Source organism: Chroicocephalus ridibundus, chromosome 13 (assembly GCF_963924245.1).
Source record: "Chroicocephalus ridibundus chromosome 13, bChrRid1.1, whole genome shotgun sequence".
Taxonomy (NCBI): domain Eukaryota; kingdom Metazoa; phylum Chordata; class Aves; order Charadriiformes; family Laridae; genus Chroicocephalus; species Chroicocephalus ridibundus.
The window spans coordinates 15,213,659-15,235,793 of NC_086296.1; the positions used below are offsets into that span (position 1 = coordinate 15,213,659).

General features: G+C 41.3%; 1 protein-coding gene across 11 annotated transcripts in view; it reads left to right on the top strand.

The window, feature by feature from the left end:
• The window catches only part of MTMR3 (myotubularin related protein 3), an 84,934-nt gene that overhangs the window by 32,574 nt on the left and 30,225 nt on the right, over window positions 1–22,135 (top strand). For all 11 annotated transcript variants that reach the window (XM_063350688.1, XM_063350686.1, XM_063350687.1 and 8 more), the window contains 6 exons: window positions 5,083–5,160; window positions 5,551–5,640; window positions 6,827–6,943; window positions 15,647–15,729; window positions 17,894–18,060; window positions 21,610–21,706. In XM_063350688.1, coding sequence (XP_063206758.1) covers window positions 5,158–5,160; window positions 5,551–5,640; window positions 6,827–6,943; window positions 15,647–15,729; window positions 17,894–18,060; window positions 21,610–21,706 — 557 coding nt within the window. In that variant the 5' untranslated portion in view covers window positions 5,083–5,157. The remainder of the gene's footprint in view (window positions 1–5,082; window positions 5,161–5,550; window positions 5,641–6,826; window positions 6,944–15,646; window positions 15,730–17,893; window positions 18,061–21,609; window positions 21,707–22,135) is intronic.

Sequence of the window (22,135 nt, forward strand, 5' to 3'; positions counted from 1 at the left end):
TTCCAGAGTAACGTGTAAATGCCCATATTGTCAGCTGCTTCCCCAGTAAACCCTTAGCAAAGCTCTTTGGTTACTTCTACATGTGGTGCCAGGAAGGAGGGGAAACCTTGCTGTCAGGGACTGAAACGTGGGAAACTAACTGTTTATCCTTATCTCAGAATAATTTCCTTCCACCTGTGAAAGAGGAAGAAGTGTTTTCACTTTGTAACAGAAGCATCTTTTTGCAAAAGCCAGGTCACATTCTTGAATATTTCACGCTTAAATTTTCTAATGCTTCTTTGTCAGAACCTTTGGATGCCTATGTAAAACTCTTACAGGACAACTGTGACACAGTATGTGAATAGCTGCGTTCTGAGACTGAGGGTCAACACAATTTGATTTTGATACTAAAATAAATCGAGTTCAGGATCTAGACAGGGAGGCAGGGGAAGAAAGTGAAACACTTGGGTACTTCGTTTTTTCACCCTCCAGTTTTTCTTTTTCCTTGCTCTAAGTCCAACTACGTTTAAATATATAGGAATTTAAACGATCCTTTAGTTAGATAATCTTTTTTGTTTAGAATCAGTGGCAAAACAGATGGTTATTGCTAGTCTTGATTATGTACATAATTTAGACCAGAAGGCACATCTGAAACGAAAGGTAATTAAGATGTTCCCGTACTGGCTGAACAAGAGTCTGAGGTTACAACCTTTGCTAATCACTTATCCTTTCAAGCAGAACATAAGGATGGAGAATTAACATGACTAACCTCTTTTTTTGGTGTAATTTAATATCTGTGAAAGTACAGTTGAAAGGGCAGCACAGTAAGTTGATAACATAACCTTTTTTGGCCTCAGTCCTGAAGGAAATAACTGTTATTTCTACCAATAAAAACAAGTTTTGCTACAGTATTTACAAGCTATCTCCTATTTATATGTGACCCTATTTATAAGTGGGAGCCCAAACTTGAGGCTTATGAAGATGTTTTCTTGGTCAGTCTTTATCTAAGCTGTGTTTGAACATTTCCATTTCATTTCTGGGAAGGCTTTTTTGCTGCCATGGAATTGCTGATTATTTGCCAGCTGCAGTTAAGCAAAATGAGAATTCTGATTCTGTTCTGCCACTAATCAAAAAAGATGGTACGGGTCAACTTGAGAACGGGTTTCTTCAGCCAGTTTGCGCTAGTCTCGCTCTGTATCAAGCTGTCAAAGTAGCACGGTGTGTTAATTATCATGGGTGAAACTAAGCGGAGTGGCTCGTTGGGGTTCGCGGTACGCAGAATGTCCTCCTGCTCCTGGCTGCTAGGGCAGGCTCGTCAAGTGGGGGTCACATTTCCCCTTACTAGGGGACACACAGGCACGGGGGTCCTTTTTTCTGTTCACATGACTAACCTGGAGGAGTTTGCTAAACGTACGGATGGAAATGGAGTAGAAAGCTCTGGTGTAGAATGAAATTGAGATTGCAGGTGTGGTTTCAGAGTTCATTCACACAATCTCAGTATGAGAATAGCGTGTGATCCCCATCCCTGCTCCCAGTGCTGCGTTTCCTTCCGCTTGGGCTCAATCCGGTGATCATGAAGGGACTGGGATCAGCTTGTTGACATGATAGGAAATTAATTCTTTCTTTCAGTAATATTCACTGTCTGTCAGATCAGTGAACTTCATTCTAACAATTCAGCGTTTCTTGCTGGTTTTGCCAGCAATTTTTAAAAGTACTTTGGAGTTGTGGCATTTAAGTTGAAGCGTTTCACTAATACCTAGAAGCAGCGTGAGCATGCAAACTATTTGTTTTAGAACCAGTCCTATAGGTTCTTCTACCATTTATCTTGGCAACATCACAGTTTACATCTGATAATCCTGATTAAAACTGAATCCAGCACACTTTTTTTTTCACACAGCTTTCCCAAAATTCACCTTCAAAAGGAAGATTCTCACATTCATGTAAAAAGCCACAGTAGTGTGATAGAAGTTGTTTTGCAGCTGAATGCAGCAATTAGAGTAAGAAACTTGTTCTGCAGTAATTTGGATAGTCTCCACTCATTGTTCCTGCTGGATTTTAGGAGCACAACTGTAAAACACTTCTAAAAGAGCTAATTCTCCAAGCTAATAGTTCTTTTATTATCACAGAATCATCTAGGTTGGAAGAGACCTTTAAGATCGAGTCCAACCATCAACCCAACACTGCCAAACCCACCAGTAACCCATGTCCCTCAGCACTGCGTCTGCCCGGCCTTTAAATACCTTCAGGGGTGGCGATTCCGCCCCTTCCCTGGGCAGCCTGTTCCATCGTGTAGCGTAACCGTCATGTAGATGGCTATATAGTAAACTTTAAAAATAAATATATCTAATCAAGCTGAAATATAAAAGAACAGTTTTGCGACAGCACAGTGCCTAATATATGAAAACTTTTCCTCAGCAATACTAAGCATGCTTTAGATTTGTAATAAAGCTCATCTTTTTAATTAGGTCTGTGTTTCTTTGATAATTCCGCTTGAAGTTGAAAGAATTTTCTGAAATAGCAAAGTTAGGGTTGGGGTTTTTTTTTTTATATTCAGAAGGCTTTGCTGTCAATGTTTAAAGCTTTGGTCAAGTTGTATGTAAATTGTCTAGATGAATTGATCTGGAAATGCTTGGTCTTAATGACTTTAACAGTGGCTGCTGTTCTGGAAAAGCAGAGTTGGGACTGGTGAGGAGGCTGCAGAAGACGGTGGTGCCAACAGCAGCCTGCAGAGACGGTACCCGAGGTGTCCTCCTCAAAAATGTTTATTTATATGAATATAAATAGGCCCTGACTCTCCATCACTTTTCTGGCTGGCTGTAGACCTGACAGCTGAACGCGTAAGCTTATCATTATTTTAAGGGTGGAGAAGGCGATTTGTGTAAACCTCACAGTTTTGAAACCCATCTTCTCTTGAATCATTAGTCTTCATTATCTCAGGATAGACCGCAAAGTTAATCCAGTCTGCGCCTTTCTTGATGGATGAGCTGTAAGACAGAGGTTGACTGGACAAATAAGCCCGTTGCTTAGCCAGCCATCGTCTTAAATTTGATTGAGCAGGAGGCTCATTTTTTAAATCTTGTCGATCAAGGAGAACGGTGCATCACGTACTCTGAAAAACACACAGCGAGACCCAAAGGTTAGAAGCTGGAATCAAACGCGTTCGCAAGAACTGCTGAACTCCTCCTTTCTTGGTATCTTCAAGTCAAGAGTAGACGTGGGCTTGGAAGATAAGTGTACCCAAACACAACCTACGTAAAATACCAAGTCATGCTGGAAGCCAGCACAAGCTCTTGTTTTGAATGCAAGGGTTGGAATTTTACGTTAAAGATCGAACCTGATGAGTTTATGGCCTTTTTAGCTTTAATCATTGCTTTGATTCTTTGCGTGTTCTCATCAGTTGCAGCGTGGGTTACATATGAGCCATCTTTCTTCTCAGCTGCTTTTGAAACAAAATGATCAATAATTCTGCCTTTTTAAAACCAATATTAACAATAATACTATCTTCATCTTGCTGTTGGTAGATAGCGTTTCTAGATTTCCCTTGTTTCTGAGAACTTAAAAGAATGCTCCTACTCTCCATTGTTCTTGCAGGCATGGAAATTGCTGTGCTGTTTTTTTATTTTTCCGTATCAGTTTCCATAGTTGATGGATTCAGGCTTCTATCGAGTCTTCTAGTTTTGTTTTTTTTTCTTGTCTGTTTGAAATTGGGATTTTATATCTACTTTTTGCATTAGTTTTTAGTGAAATTGTGGCAGTTCCAGCTCAATTCTGCTCATAATTTCCTCCTTTTATATATATATATCACATATATAAAAATATATAAATACACACACACACACACACCCCCTTCTGCAAGCTGTGTGATTTGGAACCAATTTGCAAGCTTTTGTATGCTATTTTTCCCCTGCTCTGGGGACATTAGGAACATCACAATAAAAAAAAAGTCTTTTTTTTTAACAGAGGTTTTGAGGACAGCGCAATGCTTTCTTCTCACTGGTCATTTTTAGATGGGGGACGTTGAGTGGGATGTTTTAGTTTCAGAATACGTGCGTCTGCTGCTCCTTTTCCCTTTGTAAGTGTTCTGTAGAATCTACAGGGTAGGTTAAAGGTTGGACTTGATGATCTTACAGGTCCCTTCCAACCTCAGCAATTCTGTGATTCCTGCAGTGGTGGCTTGTCTGTGAGCTGATGGACTCAAAGTGGTTTTCTCTGTCAACCACAACACAGCTAATTTGAACTATATTTATAAGTAAGGTGACATATGAACTGACGTATCTACTGTAGACTGGAAAACCCATAAAATCCCTGAACTGATCCTTTTTTTTTTTTCCCCCCAAAAAGGGAAGAACCTAGCTGAATTTAAAAAATTGAATGTAAGGTAAATCTCCAAATCAGATTGTAACTCCTATATTCACTTCCATCATTAATTTCCTAATAGAGTCAACTGCATAAACTTCAAGACTCTTTAATATTTCCAGAAAATTTGCAGATTATTGAAGATCGGGGGGTTGTTAGACAGTTAGTGATCTGGAGCTCTTGGAAAGGGCAGTGCAAGAAAATGGGTATTTTGATACGTCCATGGATGTAGAAAATGAGTCATAACTATAAAATGAGGAATTTTATCCGTATATGAATTCTAATTCATGTGCCACGGTTGAAACGAGATAACTTCAGAAGGATCTATCAGCCTGTGTTACCTAACAAATCAGACCAAATGATCTCTACGATCCCTTTGGTTTTATAACCTATGTATTTGTGATTCACCATCTGCAGATGATTTGGGAGAAAACTCAGGGTGAGCTAGAAAAATGAACGTGTTTTAATTTAAATTATATAAACAGTGGTCTAATTACTGCATTCAGATGGGTATTCTCCCAGCAGTACATTCCAAGATGATTTTTTAGAATGAACAGGAGCCAGACACATTTTGAAACAATTCTGTCTCTCAGGAGAGTTAGTTTATATGGATTTCATCTTTTCATAATTACTGTTTGCTTGCTGTTTTCTAACAGCTGAATTCTCAGTCTTTAAAAGTTAATCTGTATCTGTTTGCTAAAAAAAAAATGAATTCAACTTCATTGTTATACTTTTCTGGTTTTCTAGATTTTAATAAGTGAAGAAGAGCCTCGAAGTATTGTGAGTAAAGACGAGGATTTCTCCTCCTATCCAGGGCCTGTCATGGTAAGCGAAAGGGGTTTGTAGGGTCTGTTACAGAGCAGAATAGGCTAAAAGCTGAAAAACATTAGAGAATTCATGTTTACGTGTGGGGTTGTTGAATTTTAAGCGTAGTGCTAGACTAGGCTAGGCTAATGCTTTCTTCCTTATGCTATTACATGTCTCTTTTTTTTTTTTTTTTATTTATCACTTCAGTAATCAAGCAGCGGGAAGGAAACCCGTTTCTAATATCGTATTTAGTTGTTTGAGTGCTTGTCTTTGAAAGTTTAGTAAGTTACTGCTACCTGAACTGTCTCGGCAGTCCGTGCTGGCTGAGGTTTTCGTTGCTAGCTTGCTGGGTGGTGAAGGCGGCAGCAGTGACGATGCCGAGGTTAACTGTAACGCTTTGTTTCTCAGGATGAAGAGACTCAGCACAGCCTTGAATGCATCCAGGCTAATCAGATTTTTCCCAGGAAGCAGCTGATCCGAGAGGATGAGAACCTTCAGGTAATCACCACGCTGCTCCTTGCCAGTTAAGATGACAACATCTCTAGTTGACCTGGGTGTTCTCTGGCCTCTCCCATAGAATTTTCATTTGCAGTTCATCACAGTGATAAGAGGAACACGTTTTCTTTTTAAATACTCATGTGCTGTTGCTAGGACGGAGAGCTTGTGCATTATAGCACGAGAGTTTCCTTAGTGTGTCTGAAAAATTGCTTGTGTAGTAATTTCAAGTGCTAGGTTTTATTCCATAGTTTAGAACTCTTTGTTTTTTAAAAAAAATACTAAGCTAGTTAAATACTACTGTTCCTTCCTGTTACTGAGAAGCCAAAAGTCTTATGTTGCACAAAATGGGTATTACTTGGTTTCTTAATTTTCCAAAGTTCCTTGTTTCAAATGATTTATCCATGTAGACGCTCTTCTATCAGCTGAAGAGGTATTTCATTTTAATAGAAAACACTTTTAATCGATTTAAGCTAAGTTGGTGTAAAACCAAACCAGATTATTTTCAACTTGAGCGTTTACACTTTTCACCCAGCTCAGCTAAATTGGGCTTAAGTCACATTTTTAATTAAACAGTTGTAATTTTTATGTGCAATGTCATATGAGTGCAGGTTTTCCAACTTTATAAAACAGCAGCATGTTGTGCATTTTCATCTTTGCAGTGAGAAATATGAAGCAAAAAGTATGATTTGTCCAACTGACTTCATCTGTGTAGCAATTACGCAGTCTAAGCTGGTTACCTGAGGTTGTTTAGTGGATATTGGGAACCAGTAGCACAGATTATTCATCTTATGTTTTGCCCACTTTAGGATGAATTTAATAACATTATGGAAATGCCGCTCCATTAAGTAAGGAGCGAGAGCATAAATCAAGGGGTTGGTCAGACTGCTTGCCAAAATGTGAGGATATTTTCCTCAGATGTTTCATAAAAATTCATTGTTTTCCCTGACCAAGCACTTACTACTCAGGAAAATTAAAAGAAAATGAGGAATTGTTTAAAAAAGAAGGCTACAATTAGCCTCTGAACCAACCTTACCCAAGACTTTCCTTCTTAGCAGTAATAGCCAGGCTGAAGTCTCAGCAGTGTTTCACTTTGCTTTTATGATGTTGTGTGCTTGAATGTGTGCTCACAGGAGGTACATTATTCTTGGTAAATGGTTTCTGAAAGATTTTTCTTCCCATTCCGAAGGTCCCGTTCATTGAACTTCATGGTGAGAGTACAGAGTACGTGGGACGAGCGGAGGATGCCATCATTGCACTTTCTAATTACAGGCTTCACATCAAATTCAAGGAGTCTGTTGTGAATGTAAGTGTTATTCGTGCTACTGTGATAATACAGGTATTCTGAACTCAATCCAAATAAGGGAATTTAGGATAAAAGTACAGTAATCCCACCTTTTACGGGTAGTGGTAATGAACAATCTCTTTATGGTGTTCAAATCGCATTTTTCAGGGAGAGCAGATACGTATTTAGGCATCAAAAGATGACTTGGCACCTCTGAAAATCAGGCTTCCTAGGGAAACTTCACATCCCTCAGCTTTGCGTTCTCTTTACAGCTGGCTCTGTCAGCCATTGGTTCTCCCGAAGCTCTGTATACGCTCAGTAGCAAAATAAAAGGTCATCCAAAGGGCTGTTTGGGGCACCTAAGCTCAATTTGTGCCTTGCTTGGAGCTTCAAAAGGTGGAAGCAAGTCCAGCTGCTTATGTTACAGGCCCGAAGCTGGACAGTATGAGTACGGTCATTGACGTAAGAGAGCCGGTGACTTGGACTCATCTTCAAATGCCTACGAATTTCTTTAAAGAGCTTTACTCTAGGTATCCATCCTTAAAAATTGTTCCATATCCAGCTATGCATGATCATAGACGTAAGTTAAATGGCAGCGTATAGTCCTTTGCAGTAGTATAACGCTGACGTACACTAGTCTTACTAGTTGTAATACCATTTGTGAACTATATAGAATTTGAGAAGACATTATACATGGCACAGGAATATTTTTGTGGGTATTTGTAATAAATCCAGTAAAATAAAATCCAAAGAATCAAAGCATTTTAATTTTTTTTTCTCCTGTTGATGGGTTTTTTACCTATCTCCTTATTTCAAGACAAGTCCTGCCCCTGACTATTTGTTCACGATTGCCACGTGGGGGTCACAAATCCCGAGCTATGCAGTGGTGAGTTAAGTGTCAAACACCAAAACTGCGTGTTATTCCAAAGCTGAGAAAAGCAAGGGAAACAAAATACAAGAATTGACAAGTGTCCGACATCCAGATCACTGTGTCACATGTGTCGTGGTCATGTAACATCAGCAAGATCGCCTGTGCATCTAACAGACTTAATTTTGGTGCCATGTCAGTCTCAAATTTAAGTTGTTTTTTTATTGTTTTGTGCCAGAACCGAATTATTAACTCTGTAAAAATGCTGTTTACTAACTGAAACTCAGTCTTTACTCGTTTCTGTTTCTCTAGTCATATAGCTGTGTTATCTACAGACTCGGAAATGTGCCTGTGTTATAGTTATCATTAATCACTTTAAGCGCTATTTTAGTTCATGAACTGTCAATGTAGTAGGCTTAATAGGCACGGCTGCTAGGCTGGGGAATATCTGTATACAGCGTTAAAGCGCTAAAATTCCTGATGATTTGGGGGTTTTCAGCAAATAAAGGTGTTATTTCTGAACATGGCAATTCCTCAAAATGATGGCAAAAAAACCCCTTACGATGACAAGAATTTAATTGGAAATTTAAGGGCTGTTATATTCCGCTGCTGACCATAGAAAGGAGATGATACAAGTATGTGTGGATGCAGAGGGGGCGTAACTTCACTTGTCACTTCTCTTATTCTGTGCTCAATCGTAAAGTATAACTCGAGACTTAGAAGTTAAGGTGTAAGCGCCACCGTGCATCGGGACGGTAGCCCAGGGTCGGGGAGGTGCTGGGGTGCCTCAGCTGCCGTGCCACCAGGTGCAGCTCTCCGTGCCGCTGGCAGCAAGGGGAAGATGCTTTACGAGGCACGTGTTTTATAGGCTGCCTTTGCTGCTTTGTAATATGAACATGGATTCTAAGGCCCAATTCTGCCCAGGGGCCTGCTACAGCAAATCCATGTTGTATTACTGTTAGATTATTATTTTTCTTTTTAATTCAGAGTCTGAGTGTTGTATGAAATTGGCAACTAGAAGTGACAGAGCAAAGGACTGAATATTTAAAACCAAGGAGCTGAGACATGAGAAACAGGAGTAGCCCTAGAAATCAAGAGTTTGTGCTGAGGAATGCCTGGAAATGGTTGAGTTACTTTATTGGAGAAGGCACTAATGCATGTGCTGCACTTAATGTCGTATTTGTTCTTAGGATAATTGAGAGTATTGGTTTTCAAGAATTTTCGATTTAATGTTTTTGAACAGTAACAGAAAGTTGTATTTTCTTAAATAATATCCTTCGTTTGTGTTCAGGAAAGAGTCCATAAAGGTTCGGCAATACTACCATAGTAATTTTGCTTCCCTCACTTTCCAGCGTTCTGCCCCCTCTCTCCATCTGATATCTGAAAGGTTGTTAGTCCTGCTTCGTGTGTCGTCATTGACTAGAAAGATCCTATTAGGTAGTGTAGGAGGTAGAGCAGAACATAGATTATTCTTCTGTAGCCAAATATAATCATCACTAATAACCTGGATGCCAGTAGAGTTCATACTAAGGCAGACAGGATTTGGAATACCTGCAAGCATAAAAGATACTTGCAATAATTCGGAACCACATATGAATTGTTAAATTTGGGAATAAAAGTCCCTTTGGTTATTGTTGATCAAAATTATTGATCAGAGGGTGATTTTTCTAAGTTAAATCTTCACTGAGTACTTCTTGATTGTGGTCATCTTGATTCTTTCCTGTTGTTTTTATATTGCTAGAGCTGTTCAGAAAACACCTGTTAAGAAAACCTTTTTAAAAGTGTGTAAATGTTTACTAATGTTAGGAGTTGGTGGGTTTTTTTTTTATTTTTATTCACTTTCACAAGAGTCACTGTCCTAATGAAGTCCAGCCATGCTAACGAGCTTATCACCTCAGCGGAGAAAAGTATTTCTGTGTAAGAAAGAGGGTTCTTAGCAAATATCTGTATTACAGTACTTGTAAAACAAATTAATTTGCCGTGTCGGAATGTGCAGCTGTTCTGTGCTGGCATCTCCTTTTGAAGTAGGTGGGATATTCTCCTGGTAGCAGTGGTCCTGCAGAGAAGGCGGTGTGCACGTCAACTACTTGCCCCTTAATAAAGGCAACTGCATGAAGAAATGGAATCCAGTTAAAAACTGGATTCCTGGACTTCGTTATTTTTACCTCACTGTTCTCTTTTTGTTTACAATTCAATAGACTGGCTGTCAAAACGATGCTTGTGAAACCTCAGTAAGTAGCACAACGCTGCTAGATCACTTGCTGCACCTGTGCTTGAAAATAAATAAGTTTAAAAGTTGATAATGCTCACGCGGCAACACTGCAGAAAACAGCTGTATGCAGAAATCTTTTTCCGTGGATAATTTCCTAGATCACAGTAGTAAAAGCAATGTGGTGTTTTAAATGCAAACCCAAAAGATGCAGTAGACCATGCATAAATTGGAGGGATTATGACATTCAAAAGGGTTGATTTACGTTTATCCGTGGGATAAAAATGCAGACTCAACAGCAATCTCTCAGGGCGCATGGGAAGTTTGGTTCCCAGGCTGAGCTCTGTTGACTGCCTTTCCTTAAGAACATTTCAAACTTTGCAGCTGGTGAGTGTTTCTGTCTAATCGTTTTCTCCCTGTAAGCTAATTGCATTTATGGGAGAATTAAAATTTTAGCGTAGCTTATGAAACCATGGACTTGTACGTAGCCTCTTCCAAACAGTTGATTTTGGACGCAGTTAAAAGGTGAGGGAGACTTTCAGTCTTGGTGAGTAAATGAGTTTTGGTATGAGCTTTCCCTTGCTTGGCCTTTAATGGAAAACTGGTTGGTTTGGTATCTGCCTTACGTGTGTAGCACAGTTGTGGCTCATCTCTGATGAACAGTAGCTTAGTCTTCGTTTCGGTCGCAGGTCCTGGTGCTCAGACTGTCCCCGTTGCTTGCATGTTAGCTGTGAAAGCAGAGGGGGGACTAAATGATTGCCTTCAAGACAGAACCCAAGTGTAATTAGCTGTAATTAAAAGCAAAATTTGCTTCAGGTACTCCATGTAGGTTATATGAATAAGATCACACCTGGAGATATTTGACTCTCTCCACCTAGGAGAGTCCTCAAAGACCTTCTGAGCTGACCTCCATATGTCCCTCCATACGTCATGCTATACAGCGCTTCAGGACGTACAGCATGTAGCCGTGGCCTTGTGCTGTTTAAAGTAACCAGCCTGTAACATAACCCTGACATTATTTCAGGCTCTGAACTGGGAAAACAAGAAGAAAGTCCTAATTACAGCTCATGGCGCCTGGGTGCCACACGGTGTCCTGGAGCGGCTCAGGCCAAGGGCAGAGTGTACAGCAGAGTCACTCGGGAAGGGGTGGCTTTTAGCAGCCTGGCCGTGCCCACTGCGTGCCACTTGGCCCGTGGTCAAGGGTTGAGCCATGGGCTGGGTCGTTTTAGCAGGGTAAACATAACTTAGGCTTTTTCTAACTACAGGGGTATTTTTCTTTAAATATATCTTGTCCTGCTGTGAGATAACAGACAGTTCCAGTAATTTAAAATTAAAAAAAAAAAAAGAAAAAAAATCACTTTCAAAAAGAAAAAGTTTGAGTTGTAAAACGTTGCTATTGTTTAAAATGAGATAATTTTGAAGAAGAGACAGTGAAGAGATGGATGCTGCAAGAGCACAATGCTCTAGTACTCTCTAATGCGATATGATTGGCCTTGGATAACAATGCGTGTTTATTCTTATGAAAGCAAAAATGATTGCTTCTCCACGGCTTTATTTCGATAGCTATTATTATATGGTGAAATGCCTGCAAATAGAATTGATGGCTCTTTCAGGAGCAAGAGAACCGCACTGGGCGTCCCAACTCGCTGCGTGCATCACCCTGAGAAACAGAACCGTTTTCTGGAAGGGTGTCAGTGGGAAAGAATGGGGAATGAAGGCAGATAATTGTACAGAGTTTTACTGGGGGAAGAATAATGGACAGGAAGGAGATTGAAATTGCAAGAGAATCAGAGGACAGATTTTTATGACCGGAAAAGAAAATGAAAAAGATTGATACGAAGGTTGTCCTGGAGAAAAAACCCAGCAGATTCTAAGGAAATAGATGGTGAGCTGTGTGTAGGCTGTCATGAGAAAAAAGAATGGAAGTTGAGCAGAGGGCAGATTGAAAGGGCATAGGACAAAGAGTGACTTTGAAAGAAGGAAATTAAAAATAATGCAGGAGCAGAAGAATACTTAGTATGTCGTTAGACTGCAGACAGGAGGAAGAGGAGCCAGAACAAGACTGCTTGGAGAGGGGAGTGAGGTGAAGAGCTGCTTAAATGAAGATGGCCATGGGAAGGAATGAGATAAAAGAGGGGTGGGGGGGGGAAAGGAAAATTAACAGACAAAGGAGCATTTGAGTGAAAAAGCAAGTCTTCTAGAGTCATAACTCATTTAGCTGGGGAAAGGTAACTGACTTCCCATGTTGGTGCCATGTAAGGCAATGGGAGTTTTAAATAACTTATTGGTGTATGGGAGGCTGTCCAGTCGGGAAGAAGGAATGGAAGATCCTCTGGTCTGAGGGCCGTCCCAGTCCCTTAATGTATTAGATAAAGCCATCACAACAATTTATCTACCTTGCAGACTAGAATCAAGTAGGAGAAGGCGTGGAAGAAATTAGCGCTTAAAATATAAAGATGAACTATAGCAACAGACCTCTAGTCTTGTCCGTTGGGCATTTAACTGCCCATTTCCATGGGTGTCTGAGTCTGTCAGCATCTTCCCTGTGCTTATTCTCCGCAGTGACTGCCCCAGTTTGAGCTGAAGGATGGCAAGTGAAGAGGGGGCTCATCTCTCAGGAGGGAATCCTCATTTCATGTGCCCTTCATGTTGCTAGAGACATAATCTATACTAGGCTATCACAGATCTTAAAACAGTAATAATGCTGAAAACATGGACAAAATTCAAGTTCCAGCTTTATTTGAAAACCAAACTACTGGCTGTCAAGTCAGACACCATCTTGTCCAGTCTCTTCACGTCTGAATTTTCTGTTCTTCAATGGTCCAGCTACAACAAGAGGAACAGAGAATAACTTACCTGTACTGGCCTGGCTGGCCACGGGGAATCACAGAACGTGCTGGGTTGGAAGGGACCTTTAAAGGCCATCTAGTCCAACCCCCCTGCAGTGAGCAGGGACATCTTCAGCTAGATCAGGTTGCTCAGAGCCTCATCCAGCCTGGCCTTGAATGTCTCCAGGGATGGGGCCTCCAGCCCCTCTCTGGGCAACCTGGGCCAGTGTCTCACCACCCTCAGTGGAAAGAACTTCTTCCTAATGTCTGATCTAAACCCACCCTGCTCTAGTTTAAACCATTGCCCCTCGTCCTATGGCTACACGCCCTTGCAAACAGCCCCTCCACAGCTTTCTTGTAGGCCCCCTTTAGGGACTGGAAGGGGCTCTAAGGTCTCCCCGGAGCCTTCTCTTCTCCAGGCTGAACCCCCCCCAGCTCTCTCAGCCTGTCCTCACAGGAGAGGGGCTCCAGCCCTTGCATCATCTTCATAGCCCTCCTCTGGACCCACTCCAACAGCTCCGTGTCCTTCTTGCGCTGAGGGCTCCAGAGCTGGACACACCACTCCGTGTGGGGTCTCAGGAGAGCAGAGGAGAGGGGCAGAATCCCCTCTCTGGATCTGCTGGCCACGCTTCTTTTGATGCAGCCCAGGATGCGATTGGCCTTCTGGGCTGCAAGCGCACATTGTTGGCTCATGTCCAGCGTTTCGTCCACCAGGACCCCCAAGTCCTTTTCCACAGGGCTGCTCTCTATCACATCATCCCCCAGCCTGTATTGATAATGAGGATTGTCCCAACCCAAGTGTAGGACCTTGCACTTGGCCTTGTTGAGCTTCATGAAGTTTGCTCGGGCCCATCTCTCTAGCTTGTCCAGGTCCCTGTGGATGACATCCCATCCCTCTGGCACATTGACCGCATCACTCAGCTTAGTGTTGTTGGCAAACTTGCTGAGGGTGCTCTTGTTCCCACTGTCTATGTCATTGATGAAGATGTTGAACAGCACTGGTCCCAGTACAGATCCCTGAGGGACTCCACTTGTGACCCCTCTCCATCTGGACATTGAGCTGTTGACCACCACCCTCTGGATGCAACCATCCAGCCAGTTCCTTACCCACCGAACAGCCCACCTATCAAATCCGTATCTCTCCAACTTAGAGAGAAGGATGTTGTGGGGGACCGTGTCAAAGGCCTTGCAGAAGTCGATAGATGATATCCATAGCTTTCCCCTTGTCCACTGATGCAGTCGCTCCGTTGTAGAAAGCCACTAGGGAGATGCGTGTTAGAACTTTTCCAGCTAAGGAAGGGTCCAAGGAGGGTCCTTCTTGGTTGTGGTGTGACTAAAGGGCAAGGATAAAGGCTGAGCATGAAGACTATACCTTCCTGTTGGATTTGGGGGATTGTGAGCTCTGGGGAATTTTTGGGGCATTTGCATTCAGAAGAGGACTCTGACTTTTGAGTCAGCAGGGAAGAGAAGATGCAGCTGTGAGCTGTGTTCCTGCCTTCCCAGAGGCAGGAGAGCTTTGATCGCTCTCCTGGGCACAGCGTTTACTGCTGGCTTTCTCTAGGCATCTTCATGCTCAGATTGAGTTTTCTCCTGGTTTGTACTTCTGAGACGTCTCTTTCCCTTGCCTGCTGTTCTTAGTTCCGTTTCCTTTTTTCGTTCCACTGAAATCAGGTACTTTTTAAGCTTTGCGATGCCCGAGTAGAAGCTGTTTTGATTCCTCACCCCAGATCCTTGATTGGAGGTGACCTTTGAGGAGTTGCACAGAGCCGCATGGAAGGGCCCTGGCAGAGCGGGGTCTCGCAGCCACAGCTTGTAAACCCCGAGCCAGGCTTGAACTGCTGGATCCTGCTCCTCTGATGGCAAAGACGATAACGGAGTATTTGACTGTTTCTCTGACAGCCTTTGTGTTGGAGGATCTCGATGGCGGAGGTTTCGTTGCCTTGTGTAACGTTCAATATAATCTAATAAACAATTCAGACAGTTTTGCACTTCGTGTTTGTTATTGGTATGAGCTAAATTCTCTGTGTTTGGAATTCAGACAGTTATATGTGAGATACAATAGAATACTAGCTTTTACTCATTTAAGACAACAATGTACACTTGCCTGTCTCAAGTAAAGGTCCAAAAATATTAATGAAAACTAATATTTTCATCTTGTGGTTTCTTCTTATCTTTAAAGGTACGCGCATGTGCTTGCATGTTTTGCCTGACGAAGCTTCTGCTCGCTACATGTGCCGTAAAACATAAGCGCATATAACTACACCTTTAAAAATGAATGATTTGGCTTTATTACTCCAAATATGCCTGCTTTGATCACCAGTGTGGATCTAAACAGGCCAAATGGTTTTTCCCTGAAGAGGAAATACGGGATATTTCCATGTAACAAGCCTCTAGACTGCAGCAGTCTGTTAAAGGCAGATCTTGCTTAGCAGTTCATTTTTGACACCAATAGCTAAAAATATATTCCTTAAATCCCTAAATTTGGACCTAGAAGAGGGAAAGACAGAAAGACTCTTCCAGGAGAGAGAAGCTTGTGGGTTTCTGCTGCTTTTTGTGCCTTGACGTGTATCACTGTGCTGCAGTCTGCTCAGCGCTTCCATGCCATCCCTTAAGGGTCTTGGACTCTACCGCAACGGAGCTAGAAACTTTACCGATAGATGGTACAATGCTTCAGATCTGTTAAAGTAGTTACAGTTTTCTTTGGTTTTCTCTCTTTTCAGCCTCTCTGTAGTCCTATAATAAATCCTTGCCAGATAGGCAAAGAAATTACAGTGTTAGTGCTGCTTGAAATAAAATTCTATAATCTTTTTCAATTGCAGGTCCCGTTGCAGCTGATAGAAAGCGTTGAGTGCCGTGATATATTTCAGCTTCATTTGACTTGCAAAGACTGCAAGGTTATAAGGTACGAAAGGGCTGAATGTTGAGTGGGGGGTAACTCTGCTTTCCTCATGCTCTGGACAGCTGTGATGTTTGAAGGAAATGTTGTTGTTGTTTTTGTTTTTTTTTTTTTCTTAGTGGACTTGCTTTTCCCCCAAAGATTTTCTTTTGTCTGATTTTTTGCATGCGATAGCTGAGTGTTTTTGTAAAGAGGATGGGAGCCAGATGGTCTGCGTTTTGCAAACTGTGGTCTGAGCCGAAGCGGCTAATCTGAGTTTATTCTGAAAGTAATTTTAATCTCACTGCGTTTTCCCTGTTTTACGATCAGTTCTAATATATTGCTTCAATTAGTCATGAGATATAAGACTAGGTAAAACCACTGAAACTGCACCCTTCTTTGAAAGGCAGGTAGCGTCGCGTAGAAGGGGGTATTAATTTCTGTCTCTCTTCCAGCAGTCCTCGGTCTGCCCCGGGAGCCTCTGAGCTACTGAGCCTGAGCTACTGCTCTGTCCTACTTTGCTGCTGCAGAAATTAATTTTGATCTATAAACTTTAATTAATGAGAAAGGAATGTTTCTTTTTGATTAAATGTTTGCTGGCAGTACCCTTTGTATAATGAAATGAGCCCCAGTCATATCTGAGCACTCAGAATGTTTAACAGGCCAGCTGCTTCCTGAAATGCTGTATTTTGATGAGGGCTGATTTGACTTTAGAAGTAATATTTAGTTTAATTTGAATTAAATATTTAACTTCCTCTTAACTTGTAGCTCTTGACATTTAAAAAAGTCACCCTCCCTCTCCACATTAATTTGTTATTTCTCTTCAATTGTAGAATGAATACAAATTATTTGTATTTATGCCTTTCCTTATGCATTTCCCTTCAACCCGTATCTCCAAGAATCAGTATTTGATGATACTGGCCACTGGAAGATCATGAAGTATGGAGCTGAGATACCAGATTTAGAACATATTCGTGGTATTATTTTTCACGAACAAAGTAGTTTGTGTTTTGAATAATAGGGCTGAAGTGAAGATAGTACTTGTCGTTTGCAATATTAACTTTAAAAGAATATAGAAAGGATTACGGGGTCTTTAGGGGAAGATGTATCTTGTCTGACTACAGACATTTAATAGAGAATTACCCAGTCTAAGGTAGCAGTCTCGGCTTGCTTTATAGCCGGTGATGGGAAACAACCACCTCCTGGCTGCAGTTCCTCGAAGCTATTTAGGCACATTTCATGAGTCTGACACGTCGTTTTCCTTCCACTGACTGATTTTTAGATATTTGCAGGTAGGGGTAATAAATCCTGCCCGTAGAGAATACAGATGCTATCATTAACCGTGAATGCAGTAGAACGCAGACTGAGCTGAATGTAAATACTTGGTGAATATTTTATAACTATAAAATCTTGAAGAAATCTGTCAGAGCAAAATAAATCACTGATCTTATTTCCACCCTTTTATTCTGAAGGCTCCAGGAATCCTCTCTGAAAAGACAAGCTAATGTAATTTGAATATACTGCTTTGAAGCGTAGTTTCTCCTGTGCAGGGAATACTCTTGCTAGTTGCTGCTGTTAGTGTGTAATGTTAGGCAAAGCTCAGGGTCAAAAACATTGTTTGTGCTTCCCACCAAGGTCAGGGAAGAAAATCTTAGTGTATCAGATAGGGGAATAATGGAGGAGTTCGGATACTGGAGTTTATCCCCGTGATTCTCAAATTAAGCATATTAATCAAATGGGTATTTCTCCTACGTCTGGTGAAAAACGCGTTCTTGTTTAGGGGAATACGATGCGTAGATTGTAAAGGATGTGATGGTTTTGTGAGTTTCCCGCCTGAGAGCGCTGGTCAGCAAGGAGCTGTAACCCATTCCTGTCCCGGAATGTGGGAAAGCTGCCGGCTGAACTCCTGACATTGTCCTTGGGTTTATAGTAAACGTGCATAAACGTCTCCCTCGTTCGCCACCAGTGGGGCATACCGCTGGTTTATTCACAACCACAGAACACTGCTTTCCCGCTTCCAGTTTATTTTGACTTCCTAAGCATGTATTTCTTTACTAATACCCAAAGGGACCATGATTACCATCCATTAGAATGTACATAGAAGCAGAACTCAGTTATCAATAAGATATTTATTCTCACTTCTAGCTGTCACGGATGTTTTCTCATCGATAAATGTTTGTTTGTGGGACAGGTGTCAGTTTTCTACTTTTGAGCAGTGTCAAGACTGGCTGAAGCGACTGAACAATGCCATCCGCCCTCCTTCGAAGATAGAAGACCTCTTCTCCTTCGCCTATCACGCTTGGTGCATGGAGGTGTACGCCAGCGAAAAGGAACAGCATGGGGATTTGTGTCGGCCAGGTATGTGGAAACCCTTGGGGGATCATCGCAAAGGCTTTGATTAATAATCCAGAACTTTCAAAGTAAAGTTTAAAGAAATTCAGCGCATGCTGTTGCAAATTGAACCTGGGAAATTCCAGTATGGGCTTTTCTCTGTACATAGGTTATTGCACTTCTTCGCTGGCTGGTGGCTATACTGTATGCGGTGATTACGCAGGTATAGTGTACCGTCACCTACAGCCAGCTGTCCTTTAATGTCTCAATTGTCTCCGTTTTGTTCTGTCTGAACAAAGGAGAGATTAACTCCCACCACAGCTACTTTGGGACCAATATGTAAAGCGGTAGCTGAATATCCTGAGGAAATGAGTGTGGTGGATTTGATTTAGTCAGTCATGTGTAATACTAACAACATTTTGTTCACCATGGCAGCAACTTCCAATCTAAAACATTTTGTGCCCACTTTTTTTGTAATTGCTTAGAACAGTGGTCTTCAACGTGGATGTTGAGGAGCAGGAGGCCAAGGAGAAGGAAGTCCCTGAGCTGCTCCTGAGGTTCATTCACAGCTGCAAGACAGCGACCTATTTTAGTGAAATATCATCCTTGCTGGAAAGTTTTAGAAGCCCACAAGTAAATAAAAGCTAAAAATTGGGATGCCGGTGGTTATAGCGCTTGTTTGAATATAAGGAAATCTGAGTTCCAGGCCCTCTCTGATCTGAGGTTCTCTTCTCTCACAATTCACATATCTGAGAAAAGCGTCCCAGTTACCAGGCTGAGGAACGTTTGTGTGATTCTCTTCTTATTTCTGAAGCAAAGGCTGTGATCTCTTTGGTGCCTGAGGAAAAGCAGTGAGCAGGTAGCACACGAGTGGGAGGAGGTGCTCCTTGGTTCTGGTTCCTGGTCCTGCCCTTCACGCGCTCTATGTTAGCAGTTACTGCAAATAGGCCAAAAAAATCCTCGGAGCAGAAATTTCAGATTCAGGTCTTTTCCCTCCTAATTAAATTCAGGAACCGGAAGACAGCAGACGTGTAGATGGCTTGCTCAGTCTCCTTGGAGTCCCTTTCTCTTCCTCACTGACACAGATGGGCTTCAACCAAACGCTAAATTGATATACTAAATTGCTTCAAAATCTATCTAAGTATCAGCTTCTGGGGAAAAAAATGTAAGTTATTATCAATGTATGTAATGGGAGATTTGAACTGTGGCTCAAGATCAGCTTTTATAAGTCAGAAGGCACAAATCCACAAAAGGTATAGCTTGCTTTTTCTCTGATTTTGAGAGTTGATTGGGGTGCTTCGAAAGTATTATCTGTCTTGGCTCAAAATGCCTCTCAAAATACCAGCATTTCGGGAGGAACGGGCAGAATGTTACGGCTAGGGTTTCATTTCTCAGAGGAAAATCTATGATTTCACAATGTGCACAGTAGCTGAAAAATTAAGAGCAAGAAATCAAACAGAATATTTCATTTTCATGTAGTTCTGTGTGTTTCTCTTAAAGAAGCCCACTAGCAGTATGCAGCATTGAGGACTGGGACTATTTCCAGGATTCTATCCAGAAAAAACCCTTAAGGATGTGTCACAAGTTTTACTGGCCATTCCTCTAAGCAGCTGATAATGAAGCCCATCCTCAGTGCTGCAAGGGCATGCTGCTGTTCCAGTAAAAGGGCTTTTTTTTTTTAAAAAAAAAAAAAAAGTCACTGCTAAGGAAGAAGATGGCAGAGGTTGTGTCTGGCTGGAATGGATTGTCCTGGTTTCATCTCTGCACTTGACAAAGGATCAGAGGGCTCCTCACAGAGCTGCCATCTCTGCGGAGCCATCCGGCTTTTGTAAAACAGGGATTCGTTGGCTCATCCCTCTGAGTAGGTGGCTGGGAGATGATAAATTCAGGCTCATGCAGAGGGCGCGGGAGAAGCGGGGAAATAGTTGGCAAGCTCCCGTCTAATTGATGTGGCGGTGGGGAAGGCGGAGCGGGACTGCAGTGCCTGTGGGATGCCGAGGCCAGCCTTCTGCGGAAAATTCACCACACGGGAGGCAGAACCATTGCTTTTTTTTTTTTTTTTTTACGGTCCTTGTTGTACCAGTGCCATGATGTAAAGGCAATAAGTGATGGAGGTCAGTCCGGTCCATAGTTTTTACCACGATGTGTCTTGAAGAGTGAATATTCTCCTTTTGCACGCAGTGTCATTTGCGCATTTTATCTTGCAAAAAACATAAGAAAAATAATCTCATTAAACGTTCCTTATGCAAATCTTTTGCACGTTGTGCATATTGTAAAGCATGTCTAGATTTGCAAAGTACCGTTTTCAGTCTATGATCTGACCTGTAGGAGCTTTCCTTTCACAGTTAATTAAATCCTGTAGTTAGACTACGATCTTCAGTCTTAATTTACCTATTTCTCTATCTTTCTCTCTAATTTTTCTGTAACAGCACGTAAAAAAATAGTTTCAGATACGTACATTTACAGCTTCGAGATAAATATGTATCTCCATATATCAGGTATTTAAAGACTAAGGGTTTTCTGAGATATATATAATGGAAAGATTTAATACTTAAAGCATTATGTTTTCAACAGATTATTTTTTTTTCTCCGTTTTGGGGGGTGATCTGCCGCGTGATTTAATGATAAAGTAATTGAAAGAGACAAGCAATGGACAGACTCTCAGAATCATTTTATCTAGGGTTGCTCACATATTCGTTAAATTTATCACATTTCTTAGCTCCATGAACCTGGAGATTTTGCACGTTATTCTCTTCTACATGTTGCCTGAGTACCTTCTATTTCTCTAGACTTCCTGTCTATCAGAATAATTACTCCTATATCCATTGTATATTTTTCAATTGTATGTTGATACTTTTTAAAAAGTGTCTAGGAAATTAATGGAGCTTATTCCAGTTCCTTTAATATATTAATCCAGGAATTAGTGAGGATCTTGTGACTGATACTTGTGTCAAACGATCATTGATGCTTTTTATCTCCCTATCTCCACATGACTCATGGAGGAATAATGTCCCATTTAGAGATGGAAAACTGAGATGCGGGTTAAATTACAGGGCTTGCCTACGGTCCCGCAGGAAAGCTGTGGCTGGAATTGCGTACTCAATGGAGATTGCCCACGTTCCGGACCACATTCCATATGTTACCCCAGAGCTTCACATTCTTCTCATTGATACCAAATTCTTCTGAACATCAGAAAAGAAAAACTCCTGGGGTTTTCCCACGAAGGCTGCTGATGGATCTAAAGCGCTTTTGCTGATGTGCTTGGTTCTGGTCTGCAGCGTTATTGTTTCTTAGCTGAATTTATAAAAGCTGGGCATTTCGGAGACAGTGTCCTTCATGGACTTGGGCGTTTGTGGAGAGTTGACCAGGGAGAGCCATCAGTACCAGCCGTGGTTCTCCTGTTACCTATTTTCAAAATACAATTATGAAATGTAGACGGTATTTTTGGATTATTCCTTTTTTCGGTTTTTAATAAGTGTGAGTGCAGCGGTGTTTTTCTCTTAACTGTTTTAAAAGGTAGGAATCTTACTTCTCATTTCGCATTTATTTTTCTCTCTCTCTGCTTTTGATACCCAGGAGAACATGTAACTTCAAGGTTTAAAAATGAAGTGGAACGGATGGGTTTTGATATGAACAATGCCTGGAGGATTTCCAACATCAATGAGAAGTACAAGTAAGTTCTGTGGGCTGCTGATTCACAGCCAAATGGCATCTCAAAACAGCAATTTTGTTATAACAGATTACCGAAACTTTTCCCGAGTTCTGCAGTTACTAATAAGGGACGATTAGAATGATGATTTTTTGTCATTTTATAGAAAAAAAAAATGTGCTTTTAAAGTATTATTTAATATTTTATTGGCTGTTAGAATTTTTGTAGGCTTGGAAATAGCAGATTTTGATGTGCTTGCTGGAGGACTTAAAGAATAAGCATTCTAATGGGAGCAAAAGGGAAGCCTTAAGTGGGCAAAGAGCGGAGTTTGACTGAACTTTTAAAAACATTTTTAATTGTGTTATAATACGACAAAGACTTGTATCTAAGAAAAAAAAAGTTGGCTTGAAAGAGTTAAGCTTGTAGGTCTTGAAAATAAAACACTTTCTCTGG